The sequence below is a fragment of the Sinohyriopsis cumingii genome, chromosome 3 (assembly GCF_028554795.1).
Source record: "Sinohyriopsis cumingii isolate HCF-2022 chromosome 3, ASM2855479v2, whole genome shotgun sequence".
NCBI lineage: Eukaryota > Metazoa > Mollusca > Bivalvia > Unionida > Unionidae > Sinohyriopsis > Sinohyriopsis cumingii.
Window position 1 is genome coordinate 32,846,813 of NC_142963.1, and position 26,881 is coordinate 32,873,693.

General features: G+C 34.4%; 1 protein-coding gene across 19 annotated transcripts; it reads right to left on the bottom strand.

Annotated features, from left to right (window-relative positions):
* Positions 1 to 858: 858 nt before the first annotated feature.
* Positions 859 to 25,132, bottom strand: LOC149802649 (uncharacterized). 19 transcript variants are annotated; one of them, XM_089951998.1, is made up of 6 exons: positions 25,021 to 25,132; positions 16,528 to 16,697; positions 14,742 to 14,801; positions 13,992 to 14,165; positions 10,461 to 10,531; positions 859 to 5,361 (listed from the first exon to the last, which is right to left on the bottom strand). In XM_089951998.1, the coding sequence occupies exons 5-6, from the start codon at positions 10,472 to 10,474 to the stop codon at positions 4,137 to 4,139; spliced, it is 1,239 nt and encodes a 412-aa protein (XP_089808124.1). In that variant the 5' UTR covers positions 10,475 to 10,531; positions 13,992 to 14,165; positions 14,742 to 14,801; positions 16,528 to 16,697; positions 25,021 to 25,132; the 3' UTR covers positions 859 to 4,136. The 19 variants fall into 19 exon arrangements, with proteins under 19 accessions (XP_089808124.1, XP_089808123.1, XP_089808127.1 ...); XM_089951997.1 differs by having other exon boundaries at positions 13,992 to 14,171; XM_089952001.1 differs by lacking the exon at positions 14,742 to 14,801 and having other exon boundaries at positions 13,992 to 14,171.
* Positions 25,133 to 26,881: the final 1,749 nt, after the last annotated feature.

Consider the following 26,881-nt stretch of genomic DNA (forward strand, 5'->3'; position numbering starts at 1 on the left):
TCAGTCAACATTCAATATTTTGATTGCATCATACACTGTACATTACAGTAAGTTGCCATTTGCTATAGTAATCTCTGTCTCCACATTTCTCTTTTAAGCATTTTGTTGCAGAATTAACGTCTCAGCTGGGTAAAGCATGCCAATCAAGTACTGTATAACAAATATTCTAATGAACCAACCCATATCTGATCACTCAATACTGACATCAATCTTCTTTTTATTACTGATTTGAGTGATATTTAATGTTACGATATTATACAAGGTGTGCATGTACCTATATGTTTTGGAGGGTATATTTATTTACTTCAGAAGAAAACAATAAAAAAAACTGAATCTTTATCCATGTAGTTAAAATGCCATAAAAGAACATATTTATCTGATGTCACCATATCATGTTTAAAACAGGGGAGATAAACCAATTTTTGCAGTATCGGGTATATTCAACGAAGAGAAATGGTTGTTCAAATTTTGCTGTTCGATTCTCAATTTTGTTCAAAAGACTTTTCCTTGCATTATCTTTTCAGCTTTAAGGTTAATTGTTCTATTTATTATTTCATTAATTTATACCAGGTAAATACTGTATAGGAATGTGTTCATGCCATCCTTTGATGTGACTACTCTTTGCTAATCCCTGATACACTTTGATGGATGCTATCAGATTATGAAAATTTTCAAAGATTCATTTAATTTTTAATTCAGCTCTGTCATATTGTCAATACTTTTCTGCTTGTGTATCATTAAAAGATCAGTTTGAACCTCCACACTTAAATAAAAAAGATAGATATATCAGACAGAAAGATACATCATTCTTAAGAAATGCATTATGTACACATGCAGTCAGAGAGATAAATGCTGATAGATACATATATAAGTTTTATTGATATATATATTAAGTTTTTATGATATATCTTGACAATACAAATCATCATCATCGTCAATCCTAAAAACTGCTTAAAAGCACCTGCTTTAATGATATTAAACAACAGCAGATAAATGTCTGACCAACGTATCTTCAGATGAACAGTCATCAATGTGAATCATATCAGAGAATAGTTGACTTAAGTACTGCAGTGGCGTACTAAGGGTAAATGGTGTTTGGGGTGATGATGATGGCCCAAAGGGGTTTTGGTGTCCCAAGACCTTTGGTACCCTGGGACCCCCCCACCTTAGTACGTTACTGAAGTACTGGAAGCTGATACTCAGAAAGTGGGACACTTACAAACTGAGAATTGTTATTAACTAACTTAATGTGCATTTTCCTAAAATCCAAGAAGCCAGTTTGTTACTAGTAGATCAGGGTCTATGCTATTTGTCCTACCTATGCTTCCAAGCAAATAACATAGACCTTCATCTACATGCATCAAATGGTCAATGCTGTAAACTGTTGGTAGCCCAATTATAGGGTCTATTCCCAGGAGTCTTGCTAACTTTTGAAAATTGCACACAAAAAAAATTCCACAGAATAAAATTAAGTCACACATCATATTTCTTCCTTAAATCTCTCCTCCCAATTTTTGCCTCTTGAATACAGGCACATAAAGAATACATCCAAAACTATGCATTATGCATGGAAACATAAAAAAACACCCTAAACAGTGCATTATACATAGGCACATAAAGAATACATCCAAAACTATGCATTATGCACGAGTACATAAAAAAATAAGTGAAGATGACAGTGGAATGAGAAATCATTCCATTCATAAATAATTCTAGGTGTAAAACATTATTTACATGTTTTGTACAAGAAATATCTTTGCACGATTTGCTTTCTGACTAGAATTAATCTTGAAAATGAATCCATAAAATACATATAGTCACACTACATATATGAATCAAGTTAAATGAAAAGCATGGCTTATCTGTCTGAACTATTAAACAAGTATCATATGAACTGACCATGCGACCACATTAAAAGTATACAATTTTCACAATCTGATTAAAATCAATCTCCACTGCCCTGGGTGAAGATCTGACAGTGAACACTTAGGTGTCATGTTCTGGTGACCTTTGAATTAGCCAATGAAATAGCTTTCAGAAATTTGAAATTTAATCAAATTGATAGGCAGACACTGATGCTCTTTAGCTATACTGCTCCATCTCCCAAACACTAAGATATAAGACTTCGCCTGACTTGCTGATAAAATGTGCAATTATGGCAATAAACATAGGTCACTAAAACATGATCCCTAAGTGATTGCTGTCAGATCTTCATGTAGTACAGTGGAGATCTGATTTTAATCAGATTGACAATTTTCACCTTATGAGGGGTGAGTGCCAGCTAAACAAGGCACATACCTCCCTCATTTTTCACCCCCAACTTGGAAATATACTTATAAGAGGGGAAGGTGTTGATCCCATTTTCTTATAAAAAATACTCCATAAAGAGGTCCCTGTCTGCTGAATGTGAGTAAAGTCACAATCATATAACGCTTGTTTTTTTTGTCAAAAAGAGTGGTTAGTGCCCCAAAATTTTATTCAAACTTGATACTTTAACTCTGAACACAGGCTACACATTTTATTGTTTTTATGTTTTTTTTAAATTCTCAGTACACAGTAAAAATATTCAACAAAATATCAATCAATTAAAATGTTATTAGTACCTACTGCTGACAGTACTTTAAGAAATAAAAACCAATTAAATAAGCCTTAAATGAAATTTGTTTTTCAGTTTTATTTTTAAATTTAGTTTATGTTTATCCATCATAAATACAATATGTTCTCTTGTATTAAAACAAAAGTGTCAATCAATTGACACATCAATGCTTGCAGTAATTTCTGTGAGAGCCTATTCAAATACCAATTGTGTTTTGATCTCCAATTTGCTTAAATGTTGGTTGCATTGTAAAAATCAATTAAATGTTGACTTGTAATAACACATTAATTAGTCTTGTATATCCAATGAAGTAAAAGGGTAGAATAAAAAAAATTAAACTTCATGCAAATCAAACCTTTGTAAGATCTAGTGGTCATGGTCATGTAAATCAACTTGTTTAACTAACTGAAGTAAGTACTTGTAACATAATTGTGTATTGGACATTAATCACTTGATTAATATATTCACTGGCAAATATGATCAATGATAGCAAAAGAACTAAGCATGTACGAAAATCTTAGGGTACATTAGGAAGAAGTGAGTTCCTAAGTTTAAAGTAAATGTAAAATTCTTGAATTTACACCTCACTTAAATTTTTCTCTCAAGGATGAGCAGAAATTTTGCTTTAACTTGCAATGAAATCACAGTGTCACCAATTTACAAATATAAAAAAAATGTTGAGTTTTGATGTAAAGTCTCTAAATAAATGTCACACTGAAATAAAGAATCTTGTTTTATTCTGAATCTGTAGTAATGCTAGAATGTTTTCATATTCACATGCAAAGAGCACTCATCTAATACACAATGTTTTTCCTGGTATACATGTGATGTGTATTGAAACCACTTGGAGCATTTTTTAAACAAGCTCCAAAGATTGGATATAATGAAAACAAAAGTGACTTGTACAGAAAAGCATAGAACTTCATTAGATAAAACAATTTATTGACAACTATTTCCAATGCAATTATTCAATAAGTATTCAAAAATTGCATCCAAATTGCCACCCGCCCATCCTCCACCTCTTCTCATTGTTGTTGATATCCATTTTTTGAGAGTTGTCAATGAAAACAATGTACATTGCTGATTGTGGTAATTGAGATTTTTAGGGATGACTATTCCTTTACCTTACTGATGTATAAAAGAAGTGGAAATTGATGATGAAAACTCAACAGCAATGTCGGTAACCACAAAAGAGACAAAACAATATTTAGATATTGTCAAGCAAAGTATTTTTCCTGTAACACATTCTATCCCGCTAAAATCCTGCCAACTGCAAATGTGGTAACTAGCTAAGAAAATCATACGATAAAAAGCCTTTGCTGAATAAAAGGTCTTAGTGATATAAGATTCTGATGACATAAGCTTTCATTGCAAATTTGTCCAAAATATATCAAATAAAATCATTTAAGTGGAAACAAACAAGTGATAGTAGTCACATGATGCAAGGTCATGCTGTGAGCTCACTTAAACCTGATCAATAATGCAAATATAATAATATAATAATAATAGCAATAATATTCAGATTAACAATACTGCTGTCTCAAAAATCACTAAACAGCAAATATTGTTGCAGTGATGTTGGAAGAGGAAGAGACTTGACCTTTGTTGCACAATTCCGAGCACATAATGTACGGATTTCTAACCGGCATATTTCTTTCAAGGACATAGGATGTGTGGCCAGGTGTTCTAACAAGCCCTGAACTTCAGGTGATTTCTTTAAATGCAATTTTATCTTTTCACAAAGCATGATTTCTTTAAGGACATCAATGATTCCTGCTCCTGCTTTATAGAGAGCTTGTATAATCTCTGTATTTCCTTTCCAAATGGCGACATAAAACAAAGATGCCTTTTGAACACCATCAAGGAAGATTTGTCCCTTTAAATTAACATTGGCACCTGCTTTGATGAGAAGTTTAGTGGCATTAGGATGAGACTGATAGACAGCATCAAACAGCGGAGTTTTCCCATGAACGTCATAGACTTCTGTCTCTGCACCAGCATCTATCAGAAATCTAAGCATTTCATCACAGCCTTTCACTGCAGCGTAATGCAAAGCTGTTTTTTTGGCATGGCATGCAGTATTTAAGTCTGCCCCATTATTTACTATATATTTAAGAGTCTCTATCTGTTTGTTCATAGCTGCATATAGTAATGGAGTGTAACCCCACGCACTTACAATATTAAGATCAACACATGCATCATGCAGATGCTTAATGACCTCTGTGTGACCCTTTCTGGCAGCATGATGGATTGCCATTTCCTCATCCTGATTCCTGGCAAACAAATCACTACCTGCTTTGATCAAAAGATCAGTGACCTCTAGATGACCTTGAGCACAAGCTAACATTAAAGGAGTGTCTCCAAACATTTCTTTAGCCTCCAACAATTCTTTCACCTGTTTCTTATCACGACTTTGAAGCAAAAGCTTTACAACTGAAGTCATACCATCCCATGCTGCCTGGTGTAAGACTGAGCGATCAGAGCTACCAATTATACTGACAATGCATCCCCTGTCCAGTAAACACTTTACCACCTTTTCATGGCCATTGCAAACTGCCATTATTAAAGCAGTGTCTCCATCTCCATCTGTTGCATTGATGTCAGCTCCGTTATCCAACAGAAGCTCTACACACTCAACACTGCCCTCAACAGCAGCTTTCACTAATGCTAGGTTCAGGTCATCACTGGTATAATCTCCATATGTTCCGAACAAGGCCAGTTCAAGCACTTCAAAATTTCCATGACGTGCTGCATCAAGAAGGGTCCTATGAAAAAAGTAAAAGCTCTGTACCACTGAAGGCTTTATATGTTACCCATCTGCTCAAATTATTTTGTTTCTTTTGATCCATGTGCAACTTGGTACATCTATCAAAATTAACAATCAGTAAGAAAGTAATACTACAAAATTAAGAAAATTGCAAAGTTAGAGAAACAAAACCTCACGGGCCTGCATGTCAATCCACGATCAAAGCAGTGCTGTAAAATGTGTCACCTTGACCCCAAGGTCAAAAGAGATCATGTTGCAGAATGAATTACCTTAGTTTCATATTGATTCAATTAATGTATGAACAAAATCCATCAAGGACTTTAGGAAATTTTAAAACCAAAACTGTAATGCAAATTTTCTGATTGTTACCTGGGACCCAAAATCAATGCGATAAGGGCATGTATCATGGACTGAATTATCATAACTTCATAATGATTCATCCCAACTATAAAGAAAATTGAATGGATACGGAAATGAAAAAACTTCAACCAAAACCTTAATGCAAAATTTTATGACCTTGATTTTAAGGTCACAGTGGGAAGTGTGCATATCACCAAAACAATTGTCAACACTTCATGATGATTCATCCCAAGCATAAAGAAAATCAATGAGGATGTTGAGAAAATGTATTTATGCACCAATATCTGCTCCAGAAACTTCAAAAAACAACTGCTCGGATCATACTTAGAGTACCACGATCAGAGCTTACCTACCCGCTGCTCTGTACCCGACACTGGCTATCCATTCGATCCAGAATCAAACACAAAATTTGTTCTCTGTGCTACATTTCACTGTCGGACTTTAGTCCAACATACCTATCCGACCTCACCCATGTGTACACACCAGCAAGATACTTACGCTCTTCTACTGACAATCGTATACTCATTATTCTCACAACGAAAACAAAGTCATATGGACAGTGTTCTTTTGCATACCAGGGCCCAGCAACGCGGAATGAATTGCCCACTGAACTTAGACACAGTGATCCCATTCAAGAGTGCTTTCAAAACTCACTTATTTCGACTGCAAGAACAAACTTAAAGACCTAATAATGTTTCTTACCTTAAATATTCTCAGCATATTTTTTATGTTTTCCAATTTCATGGTGTTTGTTTTTGTAATCATATTGTTATCTATGTTTTTTATCTTATATGCATTGTCTAATGGTGTAAAGCATTTAGAGCTTATAAAGATTAGGCGCTATATAAAGTCCTCATTATTATTATTATTATTATGACTGTACCCTTGACCCAATGCTCAAAAAGACAAGCATTTACAAATGTCTTAATTTCATGTCAATTCATCCCATTTATGAAGTAGATTCATCAAGTCATTTTGAAAATATAAGGAAATGAAAAAACTTTCACCAAAAACATAAATTTTCCATGACTGTCGCCATGAAACCAAGGTCAATGGGGCAAGCATGTTCATCATTAAATGAATTGTCTTAGCTTCATAATGATTCATCCAAAACATGAAGAGAACCAATCACTGGGTCTAGGAAATACATTGCATAAGCAAATGACAAAACTTTGACCAAAATATTACTGCAAATTTTCTATGACCATGACCTTGATTCCAGGATCAAATAAGTAAATGTGCATACACTGAATTCACTGTTTTAGCTTCATAATGATTCATCCCAGGTATGAAGAAAATCCATCATGAGGTTTAGGAAATATATGCCAATAAAAAATAAAAACATTAACCAAAATGCTGTTGCAAATTTTAAATTTTCTCAAACTCTGACTTGACCCAAAGTTAAAGGGGCAAGCTAACCTGTCATAGAATAAATTGTCTTAGTTTCTTGATTCCAAGTATGATGATAATTTATCAAGGGGTCAAGGAAAAGAACGCACATGAAAATTTTGACCAAAACCTTAGCAAACAGTTGATGGTACAAACAGAAAAGTGACATTTATTGCTTCCCTTTTTAAGTCAGTGGGACAAATTTAATGAAAAGAAGACAACACAGGCACAAGGAGAAATGAAAATATGAGGTATTAAAGTAAAATTTAAAAATTATGTATGAATTTCACTTACTTGAGGAGAAATGTGGACTTGAGGCACGCTGGTACAATGAATTATGGGGTTATCTTTTTTCTGGTAGTACAGCACTATAGTACTTTTTGACTGTAGTGGAACTTTGGTAATTTATTTCAGTAAATAATGTTTGAAAGTTTTTTTAATCATCTTGTTACGAATGTAAGATATTAACAGCACTTTCTCATTTTTCATGACAAAATAATTCTTACTACTAGCATTTTATTATAATCTTTATTTACAAAAGTTTTATTTGTCACAAATTAATTTTGAATCTTACAACAATAAATATATTTATGATTAGTTTTATCATGTTTGACATGTGTCACATATTCCAAAATGATGGCCAAATGGGATGTTGTGAAAGATATTCAGGCCAAATCCAACTTCTGGAAAAATCATGGATGTCATTCTTAGTTATCTACTAGTGTATATTAACATGCAAAGTATATGTATTCCTTCTGTACAAATGCAAATCATCCTAAGATTTTTGGGACATCAATTTTTTTTCTGTTAGAATTGTAATTAATTTTTAATCCACTAAATATTTTCTCATTTGTTGAGCAAGTTATTTTATGTTTACTGGCCCACTCTGACAAATATCTTTTCTGGGTGTATGCAGACCACTCAAGTTTTCCTGCTTATTTAATCAACAGTGTAGCTAGCAAATTGTAGGCTTCAATGTCAACATGTCCATTTGTATCAATAAGCTCTCGAATGTCAGAACAATGTCTTTCAGAGGGTGTCAACCATAGTGTGAGCTTAATGATCACATGTTACAGTTTCTGGATTACAACTTAAACACAAATTAAAATACATATAGCAAATTCATCTACTTCAAAGTACTGATGATTTAATTTTTGAGGTGAGGTGGGTGTGATTTTCTTCTGAGCTAATACTCTTTTATCTCAGTAAACTTTACAGAATTTTCAAATAAATAAAATAGCTATAATACTGTGCTATTTTTCTATAAATCAGAGCAGTATATTTGTCCAGCAATTGACAGACATAAGTTTGTTAACAGAAAGTGTCAGGCCTGTTTGTCCCTTATATCAGTATTGATTGTGGTCAGAAATACTGTGGCGTAAAATTTATGGTACCCACCTCTAGTAATGATCAATTACAATTTGGTTTCATACTGTCACAAACCCCATTTTTATGTTTTTATACACTAATATGACACAATCTTTAGCAAATATATCTATGTATAAGATTTATGACTGCCATAAACAGGTTTATAAAGTGTGAACACTACACCAAAAGGACTCATGAAAAAATATATTAATAATGTATAAATGAAGCTTATTTTATTGGCTATAATGGCACTTTTAACACTTTATTAGCTATATCATGCAAGGACACAGAGGCAGCTAATCTGAGCTGGCATGACCAGGTACTGAACCTGAGACAACTGGATTACAAGTCTGATGTTCAACCAACAGACCTAATGTGGTTACTTGAATAGGACAGTTAATGACATTTAATGTTTATGTTAGCACTAAACAGTTTTCAATGACAGATATGTTTGTGGATATACCTTCTCACTTTTGAAATAGTACACTACAAATATAAGCATCCATAACTCCATAACCATCAAATGTATATATTTTCAAGCTCAGAGGTGAGTGGAGAAACGGAATCAGTATAAAAGATTAGCATGCCACAGCTGTTCTTTCTAAGCTTTTCCCATTTACAGCGATGGTAACTCTTCCCTGCACCTTTTGAAATTTTAAAAACAATTTTGAATGCCACAAAGAACATAACACAAAATCAGTGATATTTCATATGTATGGCAAAAGCAATTGCATCCCTAATATTACTTTCAAGAAGTGGAAACAAACTGATTTCCCAAAATATCCCTCATAATAAAAATTCTGGTACACATGTACAAGCAGAGCAAGGAGAAAATGGCTAGCCTCTCATGAACACTGCTGGCCAAAACCTGATTTTGAATCCAGCTTGCACAAATCATGTTTATTTTGTACTAACTCTATCTGCATGTGCATATAGCATGAAATTATGCATTCTTTACGCCAATGTAAATAACAAAGGAGAGTTACAGAGACAAAAATGTCTGTCTCTTCAAATATAAATGTACCCCATGGCCTAATATACAAATGTACTACCTAGGAAGAGGTAATTATATAGTAATGCCTCTATGCAGATCCTATAATCTGCCAAGAAAAATTGTCTCCCTTCATCTGAATGCTTGATTATATAGTGTGGTGTGATGTTCAGTGTACTGAGGATCTTGGCAGGAAAGATTATCTTCCACAGAAAAGTCATGTATCTCAAAGTTGTTAGTGCCATTTCTCACAGGGAAAGATTGAGTTTAAACACATTTCCATGTTTTGTATACCACAGTGTGAACTCAGTTTTCATAGAAAGTCATAGAATTTCACAGAATATCAATATGTTTTGAGCAGGGAATTAACATTCACAGTTAATGTGGTGATGAAAAAATGTTGTAATAACAAAAATAATGTACTGAATAAATGATGTAGGTATTATAAAAATGTTTGACAATTTGCTCAGATTCCTTGCACTTCAGGATATTTTCATAATGAATAATTTTAAAAAAATTTAAATAGAGATTCAAGTCTTGTTCTCATTTCATACTTACATGCACATAATAAAGCAAAAATGTTCTCAGAATTAAGTGCGAAGTAAAACCAAATGCAGACCATTATCTATACATTTCCAGTAGTAACTGCCTCCACTGGATCTTTTTATTTTTTATACATAGCCATCTATGAGCTTATGCAATGCCATGTTTGGAACATATGTACAAGAGCATGACTTTTGAGTCTGTTTATACACTGAGCACATTGATATCATCAAATTTTCCCAAAGTGGAGGCCATTAATAAAATGTCACCCATATCTACCAAGAATGGCTTTACATTTAAAGGATCAAACCCTTTTTTCCTCTTTGCTTGGATATTTTTATACCTAAGCTTACTCGGCATTATACAACCAGGACTGTGCTAATCTACCACTAAACTCTACCTGTACATATTTATGTACATACACACAAACATATGTTCTTTCTTACCCTGCTCCTGACATCTTCCTTGTTGAATAAGGCCTTGTTTATTCCTTCATCAACAACTCAATTACATTTAACTGAAAAACACGAGAAAAAAAAGCATTTTATTCACAAGTTTCTTTCATTTAAATTTAAAAATATTATTTTGATTCATTAGTTTACTTCAATTAAAACCTATTACAAAATAAACCTGACACATTTATATAGTAAGTAAATCTGACACATTTATATACTAAGTAAATCTGATACATTTATATACTAAGTAAATCTGATACATTTTTATACTAAGTAAATCTGATACATTTTTATGCTAAGTAAATCTGATACATTTATATACTAAATAAATCTGATACATTTATATACTAAGTAAATCTGATACATTTTTATATTGGTTGCTTTATACACTTTTGTAAAAAAAAATGATGGCACATCCCTGTTAGTTTCAGTGAGAAAAGAAATCTGAAACATAACTATCATAGGAAAATCAAAACGCTTAAATGTCTGATTATCACCATCATTCATTTTGACAATATTGTATAATGGTTGAAAATTTAGATTCTTGAAAATAAAAACCACTGAGGCAGTTCTAGAACAGATCGAAACTTTGAAACTTTCATACTCTGATTGTTTGCATTTGTTTCTTTAGCAATATTTTTCTTTTTTCACTAAACTAAGTCAAAACTAAGACAATTAAACAAAGCAAAATAAACTGAAACAATCAAAAACAATGCAAAATGAACTGGAACAAACCAAAACTGAACTGAAATAAAGGATATTATGGTGTTAAGAAAAATAACATGAAACCCTACCCATGCTGTAGACTATGAGGGAAATCAAGTAATAATTTAAAAGTGGCAAACATAAAGTTCAAGTGGAGTGTTGGTTAGTCTAAGGTGTTTCTGGTATGACATCAGTACATCATACATACTGTACGTGTTGACATGTGCGAGACTAGCTAATTGTCTTGAAGAAATAGATGGTATTTTAATGAAGATATGTGGAATATATATAAGCTCAGTCCTATTAACACAGATACAGAACTGAGATTGATGTGAATACAGCGTATATTTATGATTTCTGGGAATGAAGGGTTTAAAGAAAATTCAAGAGTCCTTTGAAGGGATTGACACTCCACTGGCTGAAAAGAATTTCTAGGAATTCAATATAAAACCATTTTTTTCCTTTTATCTGTGGAATATTTAAATTATCCCTGATATATTTCAGCAATAACAAGATTTCTAAATTATATGTTGTGGTGGACATGATATTGGATATCAGCTTGGCACCGGTTTGATTTAGGACCAACAAAACATTATAAAAGTCTTCTGGCGAAAACCCCATGTTGATATGACTTTCCCTTTGGAGAAACAACAATAGCAATGTTTTCAAGATGGATGCCATGATAGCCATATCTGATATAAGACTGGCATAATTTCTATTTAGTACTAAGTAGACATCATAATAAGCCTTTTGGGGAAAGCATTATGTTAATATTGCTAGCTATCTAGGAGAAGTGGCGATAACAATTTCTAACTGTATCAGCGCCATTTCATACACAACCAATAAATACCACATGAAGTCTTTCTTTGAAAACCACATGCTGATATCAGCATCCATTCAGGAGAAAATGTGACAAGATTTTCAAGATAGCCACTGTGACAGGCATACTGAATGTCTGAATGGCACCATGTGGACCAACAAGACATTACAAAGTTGTTTAGTAAAACCCCCACATCTATACAACAGTCATCAGAAGCTGTGGTAACATAATTTTCAAGATGGTCACTCTGGCAGCCATAATGAATGACTTTAGGATCAACTATGAATCATAACAAGTCTTCTGGTGAAATCCCCATGGCAATATTACTTTTTCATTCTGGATGATTAGCAAAAACAAGATTTTCAAGATGGCCAAGGTGTCAGATCAGCATGATTTTCATTTAGGACCAACTAGACACCATTGATATCTTCTGGTGAAAATCTCATGGCAATATTACACATTACATTTGGTTCAAGAGAACTAGTAATATAAACAATACTTATTTTCAAGAGGAGCGCTGTGGTGGCAATACTGGACATCAGATCAACACCAGATTCATTTAGAATTATAAGTGTTTTTAGTGAAAACCCCATCCTGGTATGATGACCATCCATTTAGGATAATTAACAATAACAAGATATTCAAGATGGCTTCTGTTGTTGTTGCTGTTGCTGTAGAGTTTAATGCCATTTTTCAGCACACGATAGGCTATACATGGCGGCCAGTATTAATAGTGGAGGAAGAACCTGGGAAAAACCCGGAAAGAACCGCTGACCCATGAGAAGCTACTGGCAAGAGATGGCTTCTGTAGTGACCATACTGGACATCAGATCAAACCCATTTCACTCAGGCACAACTGGACATCATAAAAATATTGTCAATATGACTTTCCATTCAGGAGTAGTGATAACAGAATGGACATTAGATCATACTCATTTTCATTCTGGACTGACTAGACCTAGTAAGAAGTCTTTTAGTGACAGCCCCATGTTAATATGACTTTCTGTTCAGGTAGTCATGTGATAACAAGATTTTTAAGATGGTTACCATATTGGATGTGATATCAGCACCAATTTTGTTTTGAACCAGCTAGACATCATAAGCAGTCTTTGAGTGAAAAGCCCATGCTGATATGACCAACTATGTATTCAGGAGGAATGGCAATAACTTGATTTTCAAGATGGCTGCTTTGGAGATAATAATAGATTTCAGTTCAGCGCCAGTATTATTCAGGAACAACTAGACATCTTAAGAAATCTTAAATTGAAAACTCCATGTTGATAAGAAATCCTTTCAGGAATAGTAACAATAAAAAAAATTCAAGATGGCTAACATGGTGGCCATACTGGATGTCTGACTGGCATTATTATATATATTTAGGACTGGGTGGGACATCATGCTACATGTTTGCAGCAAGATGCCCCATTGCTAGACATCACTATAAACTGCCACAATGCAGGCATCATAACAATATGACTGAAAAATTGTTAAAGATATGTTAAAAATCCAAATCACACACACATTTAGGACCAACTAGGCACAGGAAGTCTTTCAGTGAAAACTCCACGTAAACACCAGAGTTACCACACTGAACGGTAAGCAATCCTTTTCCACTGACAAGACATGAACTTCCCTTCTCTTCACAAAGCTAAAATAGCAGGACTGATTTAAGGGTAAGATTCTTGAAGAAATTTCACTCATTGGTTCAAAAGGGGTTTCAGATAACACACAGAACACATGAAAAGTTCCATCTTGGTCAAGGTATGTGCAACCTATGGCATGCAACCTGGTTTATCTACTTATCTGCATCACTGGGCATGACTTAAAAATCATTTATGAGGTCTGCACCCTTGATAAAGCTGCATGTGCCTGATCCAGGCATCAATGAGTGAGATACCAGTCTATGAAGCTGCATGTGCCTGATCCAGGCATCAATGAGTGAGATACCAGTCTATGAAGCTACATGTGACAGATCTAGGCATCACTGAGTGACATACCTATGAAGCTGCATGTGCCTTATCCAGACATCAATGAGTGACATACCAGTCTATGAAGCTGCATGTGCCTGATCCAGGCATCAATGAGCGAGATACCAGTCTATGAAGCTGCATGTGCCTGATCCAGGGATCAATGAGATACCAGTCTATGAAGCTGCATATGCCTGATCTGAGCTGCATCTGACAAGGAAACACTTAAAAGCCATTTGGAAGATAAACAGGATATGGAATCGGGGAAAATTCATGTTTTGATAAAATATTTCTTATCAAGTGAAAGAAGTGATTCTTGTAAATAACAGAATAAAAAGTGGATGGCCATAAAGGAGTGCCTTGAGACTAACAATCTTTTCAATTTTTATAACTTATCTGCTGAAAATGTACAACAGTATTTGTTGTGGACAACACAATTTTTTTAAAATGTATTGGCAACACCACTAACCAAACCCCTATGCAGTGGGGCATCTATAAAACTTGTGACTATGCCTATAGCTGCCAACCTGTTTGTGACTGATTACAAATTACAAATACATGTAAAAACACCATAACATCTGGAATCATATGAAGGATAAAGATGGCAAGTATCATGAAATATCAAATGAAACCCAGGACAGGTATCATTTTTTTAAAATTTAGTAACCACATAAATAAAAGTCAGTAAGGCAAATAAACTATGTAGTCTTATATTAAGTCATTCTCATATAAGGAAAAAGAAATGTTTCTTTCAATGAATAAATCTCAAATGCAGCCTACCTTGCAGTATATCTCTGTTATTAGGTGCCCAGATTTTAAGAATGACCAAATGAAGACAATCTTAAAAGAAGAAAAGAAAGTAACTGTAGAGAATATTTACAGAAGAGTAATGAGTAATTAGAGAATGTTTAAAGAAAAGCAAACAAGTAAATGTACACAAGAGCAATAAGGAACAACACAATGTTCAAAGAGCAATGAGTAACTGTAGAGAATGCTTAAAAAATGTACAGAATGTTTGAAGAGCAATGAGTAACTGTAGTGAATGATAAAAAAAATGTACAGAATGTTCAAAGAGCAATGAGAAACTAGAATGTTCAAAGAGCGATGAGTAACTGTAGAGAATGTTTCAAGAGTAATGAGTAACTGCAGAATGTACAGAGAAGAGCAATTAGTAACTGCTGAGAGTGATTAGAGAAGAGCAACATACAAGGACTACTATATGAAGAAAGGCTCAGGGTTCTAGGATTCCATACTTTGGAATTTAGAAGAGAAAGTGCAAGCATGATATAAGTATAGAACGCACTGTATGGCACTGATAAGGTTAACAAAAGTAAATTATTTACCCTATCACTATACCATTTAAAATAAGGCAACACTCTGCAGGGTTAGAAGTGAAATTAAACCTTAAAATCTGAAGGGTTTCTTTTACTTTAAAAAAATATTTTGAGAAACAAATTTACAGTTCAAGACTCCAAACAGTTACTAGATTACCTCTAGGCTGAGCAAAACATTTCAATCTGATAAAGTATGCTTAGGTTTGTTTCTGAAAAATATGAAAATAAAAATAAAGTGAAAATTAATTTTAACAAATTCAAAAACAAGTAAATGCAAATGCTAAGAAATTCTCGACTGCAAAGCTAGCGTAATGAAAAACTGCAAAAAATAATTTTTTGTGGGGTTGAGGTAGAGACATTCATTTTTCAAATTTTTAGGGTCTCTTTCTTCAGCTTTTTTTTAAACAAGCTTTTTATAGGTTACTAAGGTCAAAACAAAATTATTTGTTTTTCAGGTTTTATTTGTGGTCTGCTTCTTACCCTGACTTTAAACACTCTAAATATAGGGTTAGTACCAGCATCAGAAAACCTGTCTTTAGTCACAGGGTGTCACTTCTAAGTTCTAACCAGCTATATATGCTGGGAAGGAGCTAAGATGTGTCAACAATAGTCACAGAATAGAGGAATAGTTTCCCTGATCACTTTGAGCAGCCTCCTTCTGTGTAACATTTGATAGCAAGGGTAATTACTTTCTGGTCATCCTTATAAATCACTGTCAGCCAGGATGGTGAAAACAGAGCTAACTGGATGGATGGCAAATGATATTGGAGACAGGAAGCACAAGATGGAATAAATTAATTCAAATGAGATGTCAGAGGACAACAAATCCTAGCTTTTCAACAGACAATTTGCATTGCACTATGCAGTTATTTGAATTACCAAACAATAAGGAGAGGTCATATGAAGGTGCTATTTTTTTTTTATTGCCATGCATTTCAACAATAAAACAAGAATATGTTTTTTTTTAGCGATTTTCTATATCTATATAGAAAGGCTGAGAAAGGATAAAAATAAACTGATCGTACTTGCCCCAGGTTTAAGACCAGAACCATTTTGTTGCAAGAGACTGATGTTTAGATTAATTGTATAAGTTGTGCAGACAGCAGAAAAATTGGACAGACAGAGACTGTCCTGGCATTTTAGGGATGATAATTAAATTAACAGATATTAATTACAAAGATAAAGCTGATGGACATATATGGCAAATAAAAAGCTACATTAAATTTTCATACTGGTTCAATGGCTGTCCATTCTTGGCCAGATTATAAACAGTCATAATCTGCACTGCACTGGCACTGTCCTTGTCTGCCTCCTCATGAACTTTTGCTTCATGCAGAATCGGTAATTTGGCCATTTGCCACAGGCAATTCTCCCTACTACAGCATGCATGATTTGGGTTCATCTTGTGTTGGGTAAATGCAGAAAATTGCAAATTAGTACATCCATTAACTAAAGAGTTTAGCTTTTCTCATTCTGCACACAAGGAACGTATAGCACTTATATCTTCCAAAAATATTTATATATATATATATATAAAGGCAAATGATGAATCACAGTCTGAAAAAGTTTTAATATGAAACAAAACCTTTGATGTATTTTATTGTTTTTAAACACCCCAAAATCCCCACAATGAACCATATCAAAATATGCCATATACTGAAGACACATGCATCCAGACTGCCCATTGCTGCACCAAGTCAAAGCAAATCCATGGATTCCTCATTAATTAAACAATACAGCCTATCCAAAAGAGTTTCAATATTGAAGTTAATTACTAATAATCTCCAACTTTTGAATGCCATTTTTAAAAAAAATTCTGAGACTGCTTAAAAAGACTGCTTGGTACAGAACTTACATGGAAGGAAGAGTCACTGAATAAATACTTGTAGACTGTTAATGAGTCTCAGAACAGCCCAAACCAACTCTTGCAAGGAAGTGTCCGAGATAAATTATGAAACTGTTTAGCTAAGAAATAAATCTAATTATGGGTCTTCCATTATTCTATAAACAAAAAAAAGAGCATGTGAAGAAAATAAATCAATTTTGTACAACAATTAGCAGACTGGCCATTCAATTTTGGGGGACTGTAGAGACCTGGGAAATTTTTTTGAAACCAGGATTTTTTTCCTTTTACCCCAAAGTTATTTTAATATAATTCCTTGGTTTAAATCATAAATCAGTGCAAGAATATTTCTGTAGCTACTTGGGGCCAAAAGTTTTGTTCTGTTTCTTCCAAAAATCTTCAAAATTGTGACTCAGATGTGCCCTTTGGAAACCCTGTAGTCCATAGCTAACATGCAGAGAGATGTTTAATTTCATACCACAACTTGGACAGAGAACTATCTCAGCTGTATCTGCACTATCTGCCATCTTGCACATTATAAGCTGCAAAGTTAAATTCTAAATCAACTGACAAATTACAGTAGACCTGGTTTGTTGTTTCATATCACAGGATATCAGATCAACAGTACTGTAGCTGACTTAAGTCCCAGATTGTCCTCATTTGTCTCAGCATAACAGGACACCCCTAAAAGCAAACTAGTACTTTATGAAAGTTCTAATCTTATACACAAAACATGGATAAATATGTGCATGGTCTTTAACTTTCATTATGTACAAAAATAGTTTCCCCCGATCTATAAGAGATTAGCGTGTCAAACAAATTCTGGCCTCCTACAATCTCTAACACCTAGCTTTGAAGTTTTTTTTAATCATGATGCAAGTGAACACTACAACTGCAAGAAATAGTTGTGATGGATGCAGTTAATGAAAATGATGTAAAATACAGCACCAATAATTCATTTTACATATTAAATTATGTGATATTTTTATAATGGAAACCAATAGATATATTTTAGAATCTAAATTTCTGGGGGTGGAGGGTTATTCATGTGAAACCACAGTATTTCAAAGTTATGTAAAAAAAGTGATTGCTGCAACAGGAACATATAAATACAAGAATACAGAAAACTTCTGAGTGACAACAAAATGTCCCAACAAGATAATGCGGATCCATCAAATATGACATAATTTTGTGGGAGTGAAAACAAAGGATAGGATGGAAAATTTCATGTCATTTAAATAACCACAAATGTTTGTCCCCTATTTGAAAGTTCTAAAGGAATGATCTGTGTGCTTCTTTTTCTCTGGTTTAAAATGGTCATCAGTAAAAGTGCTTAGGAAAGACAGGATCATTTTCTCCACATATGGATTTTTTTTACTGCATGCTGTAGGACATAAATGATATTTTGTAAATCAACAAAAGATCTTGTTCATTAGTTTAAAGTCTTAAGAGTAGTGAAATCGGAACAATGTATGCTACTGTGTTTTAAAGTTGAATGTTCATTGTGGTTGACAGTAGAAACAATTCACCACGTACAAACAGCAGAATTGTGCATTTAGCCAGGTAACATAGTGAACAATATAATTGATATGGTGAAAGACTTTCATGTCCTGGTATGATCAAGTCCCTGATAACAAGAAGAAAAATTATATTAGCATTACTGTGAACTGAATGTAGTACACTTTCCATCAATAGGTAAGGACAGATTCTGCTGTCATTGTCACGATTTCCTTTGAAAACAAAATGAGTTACCAAATGCATTGTGTTGAGAAGATTTTGCAGAGATGACCAACAGTTTACATGCCTAGGTTTTTTATATCGTGGCAACATGTCATCATGATGACATATTTTCACTGCATACATGGTCAAAACGTCTTTTCCATCAACATGAGGAGTTACCAATTACAATTTCCTGACATGATGACAAATCAACATACTCATGCTGCTATAATGTAGCAACATGTCAGTAAGACCAGGGGGTCATGCTATAAGGCAAAGTGGGCAACTAAGTTGCCTAAAAAATGTAAACTTTGTTCTCTTCGGTTAGGAAAGTGATAATGATTTTGCCCTGTGATTTTGTTTAAGTGGTACACTGACTGACCATACTATTTGAGATGTCCCCCCTCCTTAGCCAGGTTAGTTCTAGTGTTGTGTTGTAGTGAAATGTATTCATCAAGCCATTATTAGCTTGGCCTAGTTTTGATATCAATTACGCTGACAAAAAACCTCTTGCACATTCACAGGCATGTCTTTTTATAGCTGACTTACCATTAATGAGCAAGTTACCAACTATCATTGTCCGATTTCTGTATGTTATCCCTTGATAATAAAAACATACAAACTTGTATTTTGAAATTTTAACATCAGTATGTCAAAAGCAATTTGTGGTTTAAAAAACAGAATCAGTGATCTGGATATCTTAACTGCTTCTTGTACACAATTTAGTTTGAAACTTTGTGAACCAGTAACAGGAAAATCCCTATTGGCAGACATCACAGTCGGGGAAGTAAGTTTATTAGACTGTCTGTTTTCATAAATCATCGGGCAAATATATTCAGAAAAATATTCAAGTCATTGAAACCAAAGCCTAGGTATTGTGTTATTTAAAATGTAACTTTAAAATGCAATTATGTAGGTCAGAAACATATGGGGCAATGCTATGTTGTTGAATTTGTGAGATGCGTTGTAAGGTCAAAGTTGTTTTCTGACCTGACTTATATTTGTGCAAATATTTAATAAAGCAGTGAAACAGATACTATTTAACCAATGCCTAAAATGACTACAAGTATGTAGACAAATAAATAAACCATAAATTTACAATTCTATCAATGGACTGTTGCAGTGAAGTGAGTGAGTGATTGCATTACAAAATATCTTATTTTGAGAAATAGATGCACTCACGTCTGTGTTGATTCACTTGGAAAGAAGGGTTTAGTTCATGTACCGACTATAAAGGAGCCATGCCTGTACTTTTATACATTTTAGTGAACTAATTATGAATAGTTATGGTAACGTTTTATCTGCAACAAAGAAATTAGGATGAACAGTATGATCTGAAGACATGTGTGCATTTGCCCTCATGTACACGGTACAGGGGTTGTTTGAAAGATTTCTATGTGCATAATTTTGTCAACACATCACACTTGGTAAATGGTCTGTGATCATGCATGCTAAAAATGCCAGCCTGTGAAAAGAAAATCAAACAGAATTTTTTTACCCCCCTTCTCCAGTAAGTGCAGTATATGTTGATATCATTTATCTGAGTTTCCTCTGACCCTTGCCACCCCATTTTATATTTGGTCATTTATGTTGGGGACGTAGGGTCAGAGTCCATTACCTATCGAAAAGTTGGAATTTGCCGATGCCATTTGGTGTCGGCATAGGGTGGCTGCTTATTAGCCAACCAAGCAAATGTTAATGACCTTTCATTGAGATATACCTGCATGAAATTGATAGGAATATGACCTATTTTCTCGGAAATTGCGAGCATAGCATATGTTGTGTCTTCGATCCGCTGACACACAAGATGAAACTAAAGTGTTGATGAAATTTTACCAGGATCTCACTAACAGCATTCGTAGCCACATGACTACACAAATCTCGGGAGGTCCGACTGGCCAAGTGGTTTAAAGCACTCACCATTACGGATCACTGCCATCTTACCTCTGTCTGCGTGGGTTCAAGTCTCGTGTGTAGTCTTGTGAGAAAGCTTGCCAGTAGCTTCTTGTGGGTTGGTGGTTCTTTCCAGGGTTTTCCTGGGTTCTTCCTCCAACATTTATACTAGCCGCCATACATAGCCTATCTTGTGCTGAAAATGACATGAAACTCTACAACAACAACACAAATCTCACAACCTACATGTCAACGACATAAGAGGTAAAACAGTCACATGATTTCAATAAACCATTTCTAGTGTTGCTGTAGGAAAACAAATCAAACATATCAATGAAAGTCACATTATCTTTATAGATAAATGAAAGAACATAAACTTCTCAAAATATTTATTCTGAAAACAGCAACTTTAAATCTGTAAATGATGCAGCAACTTCAAAACCAGATTCACCAAGCAGAGAGCACATGTCCATGCAGTAGTCACATGATCACAACAAAAAACATCGCTGATATGTGCCCAGTTCTTGTTGAAAATGGTTTTCTCCACCTTGCTGCAATACAGACAGGTTTCTGATCATTGTTTTTACAATAAATATGTTGAGTCTTACAAACATTACCCGACTTTTATTTAATATTTTAGAATTCTATGTACAACAACTTTGGAAATTTGTTTATTGTCAATATCACATGACTATTTGACCTCTCAGGTCACTGAACATGTAGGTTGCGAGATTTGTACAGTTATGTGGCTATGAATGCTAATTGTGAGATCCAGGTCAAATTTCATCAAGTCTGTAGTTTCGTCTCATCTGTCAGATCGCAATTTCTGAGAAAATAAATCATATTACATATTCCTATCTATATCTTGATGAAAGGTCATTGAAGTCTGCTAGGTCAGCTAATAAGCGGCTACCCTCTGCTGACACCAGATGGTGTTGGTTAAGTTTTTGATATGCAATGGACTCTGACCCTACACACTACAATAAACACAATGTCCAAATATCATAAATGGGGTGGCAAGTTTCAGAGAAAACTCGGACTATGAAATCATGTGCAAAATATGAACCATGGTGTTTCTCATAGTCCTACAATGTCAGATGTCAATGATGGGAATTCAAGAGCTTCTCCCTTAATGTAATTCAAGATTTTCACAATTTCCATGAGCATAAACTTTCATCTTAAACTTCAAGCTCTATTTCCATCAGTACTCAAAAATTAACAAGGAATGCAGTGAACTGAAACCCATTTTAATCCCATATTAAACATTAACCTCTAAGGGAAATCAGTTTGTTTGTATCCCCTACTGATTTTTTTAAAAAAAGGCATCAATGAAATAAAGAAAGCACAAACTTAGTCATTTGATTCGTTGATTTACAAGTTATAACCTGACAGAGTTCAGTTTGTCCCAAACAATGTCAACCTGTTGGTGTTTCAAATCAAACGGAGTAACTTTAGTAACATGGTTTCTATATTTGCATGGGCAAGTCTGTTTTTAAGCAAAAGATATAATGTAGTTCACTATCGTTGATAATCTCAGTAATACCATAAATTTTGGAATTATAATTCTTTGAACACATTGATACAAGAATTCTTCCTTTTTATTTTTTGAATTTGTTTTAAAATCTTAAAATTAGGCATTATGAAGATTGGACACAGGGCTTTTACTTGAACAGATAATTCAATATGCCCCCCCACAAACACAACAAAAGTCTGTCTGCTTGTTTACATCAAGAGCTTCCATTTGCTTTGAAATGCCAATAAGTGAACAGTGTTAGGGACCCCTTGGCGACAGTCAGGTTAGAAATTATAAATCAATGAATGAAATTTGTTTGCATTACTTTGCATCCTTGTTGGTTTTTGTTTTTGAAATTGGTGGGGGAGAGGTACAAACAAATAGGAGGGTAGTTTCCCTGTTTATACTGATAGAATTGAGTGTCTGCGAGTCAATCCTACTGATCATACCTTGGTCTATTTTTGTCTTGAAGAAAATTTCTGAAAAATAGATGAGGTGGTCAGAACTAAGAGTACTCTGTAAATCAACATAAACTGGATTGGAAGATAACAAAGTGTATCCAAGAAAATCAGGAGACCTTGTAGATATCCCCCCCCCAAAAAAATGCATCTCAGAAATGCTTTCATCATTTGCAAATTCTGTTTGCAAAACATATGCACATTCAAACCTAAAGATTGACAGCTGATGTTGCTCTACTCTAGTCCTACAATGTAAGACCTTGACCCTAATATTTATGTTTTGGGCATCGAGGTCTAACTGCCTAACTAACAGTGCTGTGTAGCGTGTTCCGATGATGACTAACATTGGAACAATAAGTAAAATTTTCAGGAATATGTCACACATGGCAGCCCAAATCTGCGCTTTTCTACAAATAATGTTTTAGTCTGACTTTACTTTGTCTTTTTTTGAAAAAAAATCAAATTTCCACACAAGCAAATGAAATGGATGTTTTCAAGTTCTGATGGCCTACATTTCAGCTGGCTGGAACGTGATGGAAGCAGGGAATACCGAAATTGGTTAAAAGGATGATAAGAATCTTGAATGAAATGAAGTTATCTAAACACTTTCTTCAATATTAATACATTTTTATGTTTCATTAAAGAAGTATACTTCAACTTAAACTGATTTCAGCATTCCTGGCTTCCATTGCTTTCCAGCCAACTAGACTTGAAAACAGGCCCGTCTACTTGTGCGAGATTTTTAATTTATTAGAACAAAGACAAAGTCTTTAACATTTTGACTTTAATTTGTAGAAAAGCGTCGATATGGGCTGCCATTTATGAAATATTCCTGAAACAATGAATTTCGTTAAGATGTCAGTCGACATCAAAACACACTAAATAGCACCGTTATTTAGGCAGCAAGACCTCAATTCCCAAAACAAATATCAGGGTCGAGGTCTTAGAATGTAGAACTAATGTTGTTCATTATTACTGGACCGTATCATTGCATAGAATTTACATACAAATGATAAATATGCTATATAACATTCCTAGGATATGATATAATGCATGTAGTCCAACAATATAAGACGTATCACGTTATTTATTTTTGGTGCACCAAAACAAAATTAAGTGATACACCTTACGTTATAGGACTAATTGTGCATGAATGCAACCACTGGTGCTCGACGCGAGCTTGATGTTGAGAAAAAAAACCCACAATAATCTAAAGGAAAAAATTATACAGAGTGACAAAACTACCTTAGATTACCCCTATGACCTGTTCTGACATAGAACCCTCTCTATCACAATATATAAGAGAGAAGGTACGGACCTTCCAAATACTTCGTTCCACCCATGACCCTCAATGTCCTTCTGCTATTTCCGTTTTTTATGGCACATGTCCACACTATATAGCTTGTTTTACTCCTGAGATATTTTTCTATCCATCAAGCCATCATTGACTTTTCTACGTTGTACCAAACTGAAGTTATGGGCTCCGAAACTTTGCATTTTCGCGAAGTTACTGCTGAGACAAGTCAGTGCTCCTCTTAACATATTTCGGCATTGATGTTTGTGCTGCATAGTTTGTCTATTTTGAAAATAGAGATGCATGTATACGATGTGCAGTGAAGAAGACAATGTCTAATTCTTGCATGGAACAGGGTTCCTAAAGTTGAATTGAGTTAATGGTAAGTAAAAACTTACTTTTGCATCGACCACTGTTCTGTAATTCAAGAAGGGATGCACCGTAGAGTCGCAAACATGGTACATGTAGCTCTCTTCACCGGTTTTCACATGTGCACGCACTTGTCCAGAGGTCAAAATTCACGAAAATGCCACGTTTCGAAGCCCGTAACTTCAGTTTGGTACAACGCAGATAAGTCAATGATGGCTTGATGAATATAAAAATATCTCAGGAGTAAAACAAGCCATATAGTATGGTCGTGTGCCGTAAAAAAAAAAACGGAAATAGCAGAAGAAAATCGAGGGTCATGGGTAGAACGAAGCATTTGTAAGTTCCGTACCTTCTCTCATATATTATGACTGAGAGAGTCCTATGTCAGAACGGGTCATGGGGGTAATCTAAGGTAGTTTTGTCACTCTGTATGATTTTTTTTTTCCCTTCAGATTATTTTTTTTTCTCAACATCAAGCTCCCGTCGAGCACCTGTATGCAACAAAGCTAGCCTCTCTGCTCATATGAACATGGGCAATTTTCCAATTTTTTTTATTGATCTTGGCACACTATGACAAACAAACTTAAAAGAAAGAACCGGAACTAATTGCTTGAATCTAACTGCGTAGAATCCTACCATATATACGACGCCGTGAGGATAATATCCAATAAGGGATGGCAAACCGCCATATCGAAGAGACGCTTACTTAATGACTATGTTGTAGAATTGCCTCCAATGTATGCAGTTTGGTCTGGTTCTTTGATACGCTCTTTTTAAAAAAAACTCTTCGTTATGAAGAGCAACGGAGTGGAGAGTGGTCAGGGAACCAGACTAATATGCATACGTACGAGTCATCAGTTACTTTTCGTAAATGGTCTCTAAATTTAATTCTTAGACTAAACTTTCCACTGTGTCCAAATCCTAATAAATAATATGTTAATCTTAAATACCTTCAAAGAAGAATTCGTTATGAATTTCTTCTCATGAGGTGTATGGCATCTATTTTCAGAGGATGGACTGTAAAGGACTCACGGTACTAAGTGAGTTCCCATAGTACACCTATGCAAACACCATGGTATTACAAATAAAATAACTTAAAATTTTGTAGTGCTCATGATCAAGCCTATATTTATCAGTATATATGAAACCTGGATGTCAGCTTCTGTGTAGAGGAAATATTATGCGCCGCGGCATTTTCTGGACCTGCATGTATTTGAAACATGTGCTTTCAATTCCGCACCAGAGAGTCAGGCACTAATTTTAGTAATGAGTGTTCCAAACTCAAGACTGTTAAAGGACTGAAATTCCATCAATAAAACAATGTATTTTTTCACTTACACATTGGATAAGCTCTCAAAAAATTCTTTTTTTCAAAAACATACCTTACATTATTAACCTATCCTGGCCAGCCAAACCCATATATACTTTATTTTATGTTCACCAATTTAAAGGCTGGTTCCCATGTTTCCATATAATTAGTAACTTGTGTCACCTATGCAAAGCACAGTACAATGGGTCATAGAGTTCATTCCGGGTCAGCATCAACCCCTCATTACTCACTATACACTGTCGCCGAAATACATACATACAACCACACCATAATGATCAAATTCTAAAAATAAACAATTACGTCTGAACCAATATAAAAATGCCTAAATCTAACTCTTGTAACACCACCACAATGAAAAGCGGGGGGGGGGGGGATGCTCTAAAAATAGCCCGGGACTTTTTTCTACTACTGAACGAGAAGTAATAAATGTGACCCGCTTCCTATCAGACCAAATCGTCCTTAAGGTCAATTATATTTAAGATTTTATATTTGCATGCCACAATTATTTCAACTTTACAAACGAAGTCTTTTTGAATTTCAAACAAGTTGTGTGGCACCTGTCAGAAAATGTGTTCTTCTGGCGTAGCACAATGTGAATGTTTTGGGCCAAGTGCTGTTGAGAAACCATACTAACGTTGCTATATCTTCCATAATTATATAATTTCTTTTTCAAAGCATTAAAAACTTAATTATAATACAAGGCAAGTTCTAGCTGAAAATATGTTTGAAATCTTAAGCAGCGATAAGTTAAATTTTAAGAGGCAAATAAATTAACATTTTAATTAAAAAAAAGTAAATTTTAAAAAGAAATTAAGTCTGCATACAAATTTGAAAATTTAAATGAACAAATATTATACAGTTAAGTTGACTAATGAATGGCATATAAAACTAGTGATAACTTGGGTCTGTATAACTTATGACATTTTGCCCAGGGGTAGTAAAACAAGATAACTCACGGTGATATTTGCTGCACATTGCAATAAGCCCTGTTCAGATGCATACTTGATCACACTAAAGAAACTATGATAAGTGCTATGCTTCTTAGATTGTAAAAGAGTTAGACTGAACCATTACTGATATAGATTTAAGGCAAATATTTTACTCTTCAGAATATGAACACTATGGTGTTGTTGTCTGTGTTTATTTTGGCGGCAATGCACAACGAGC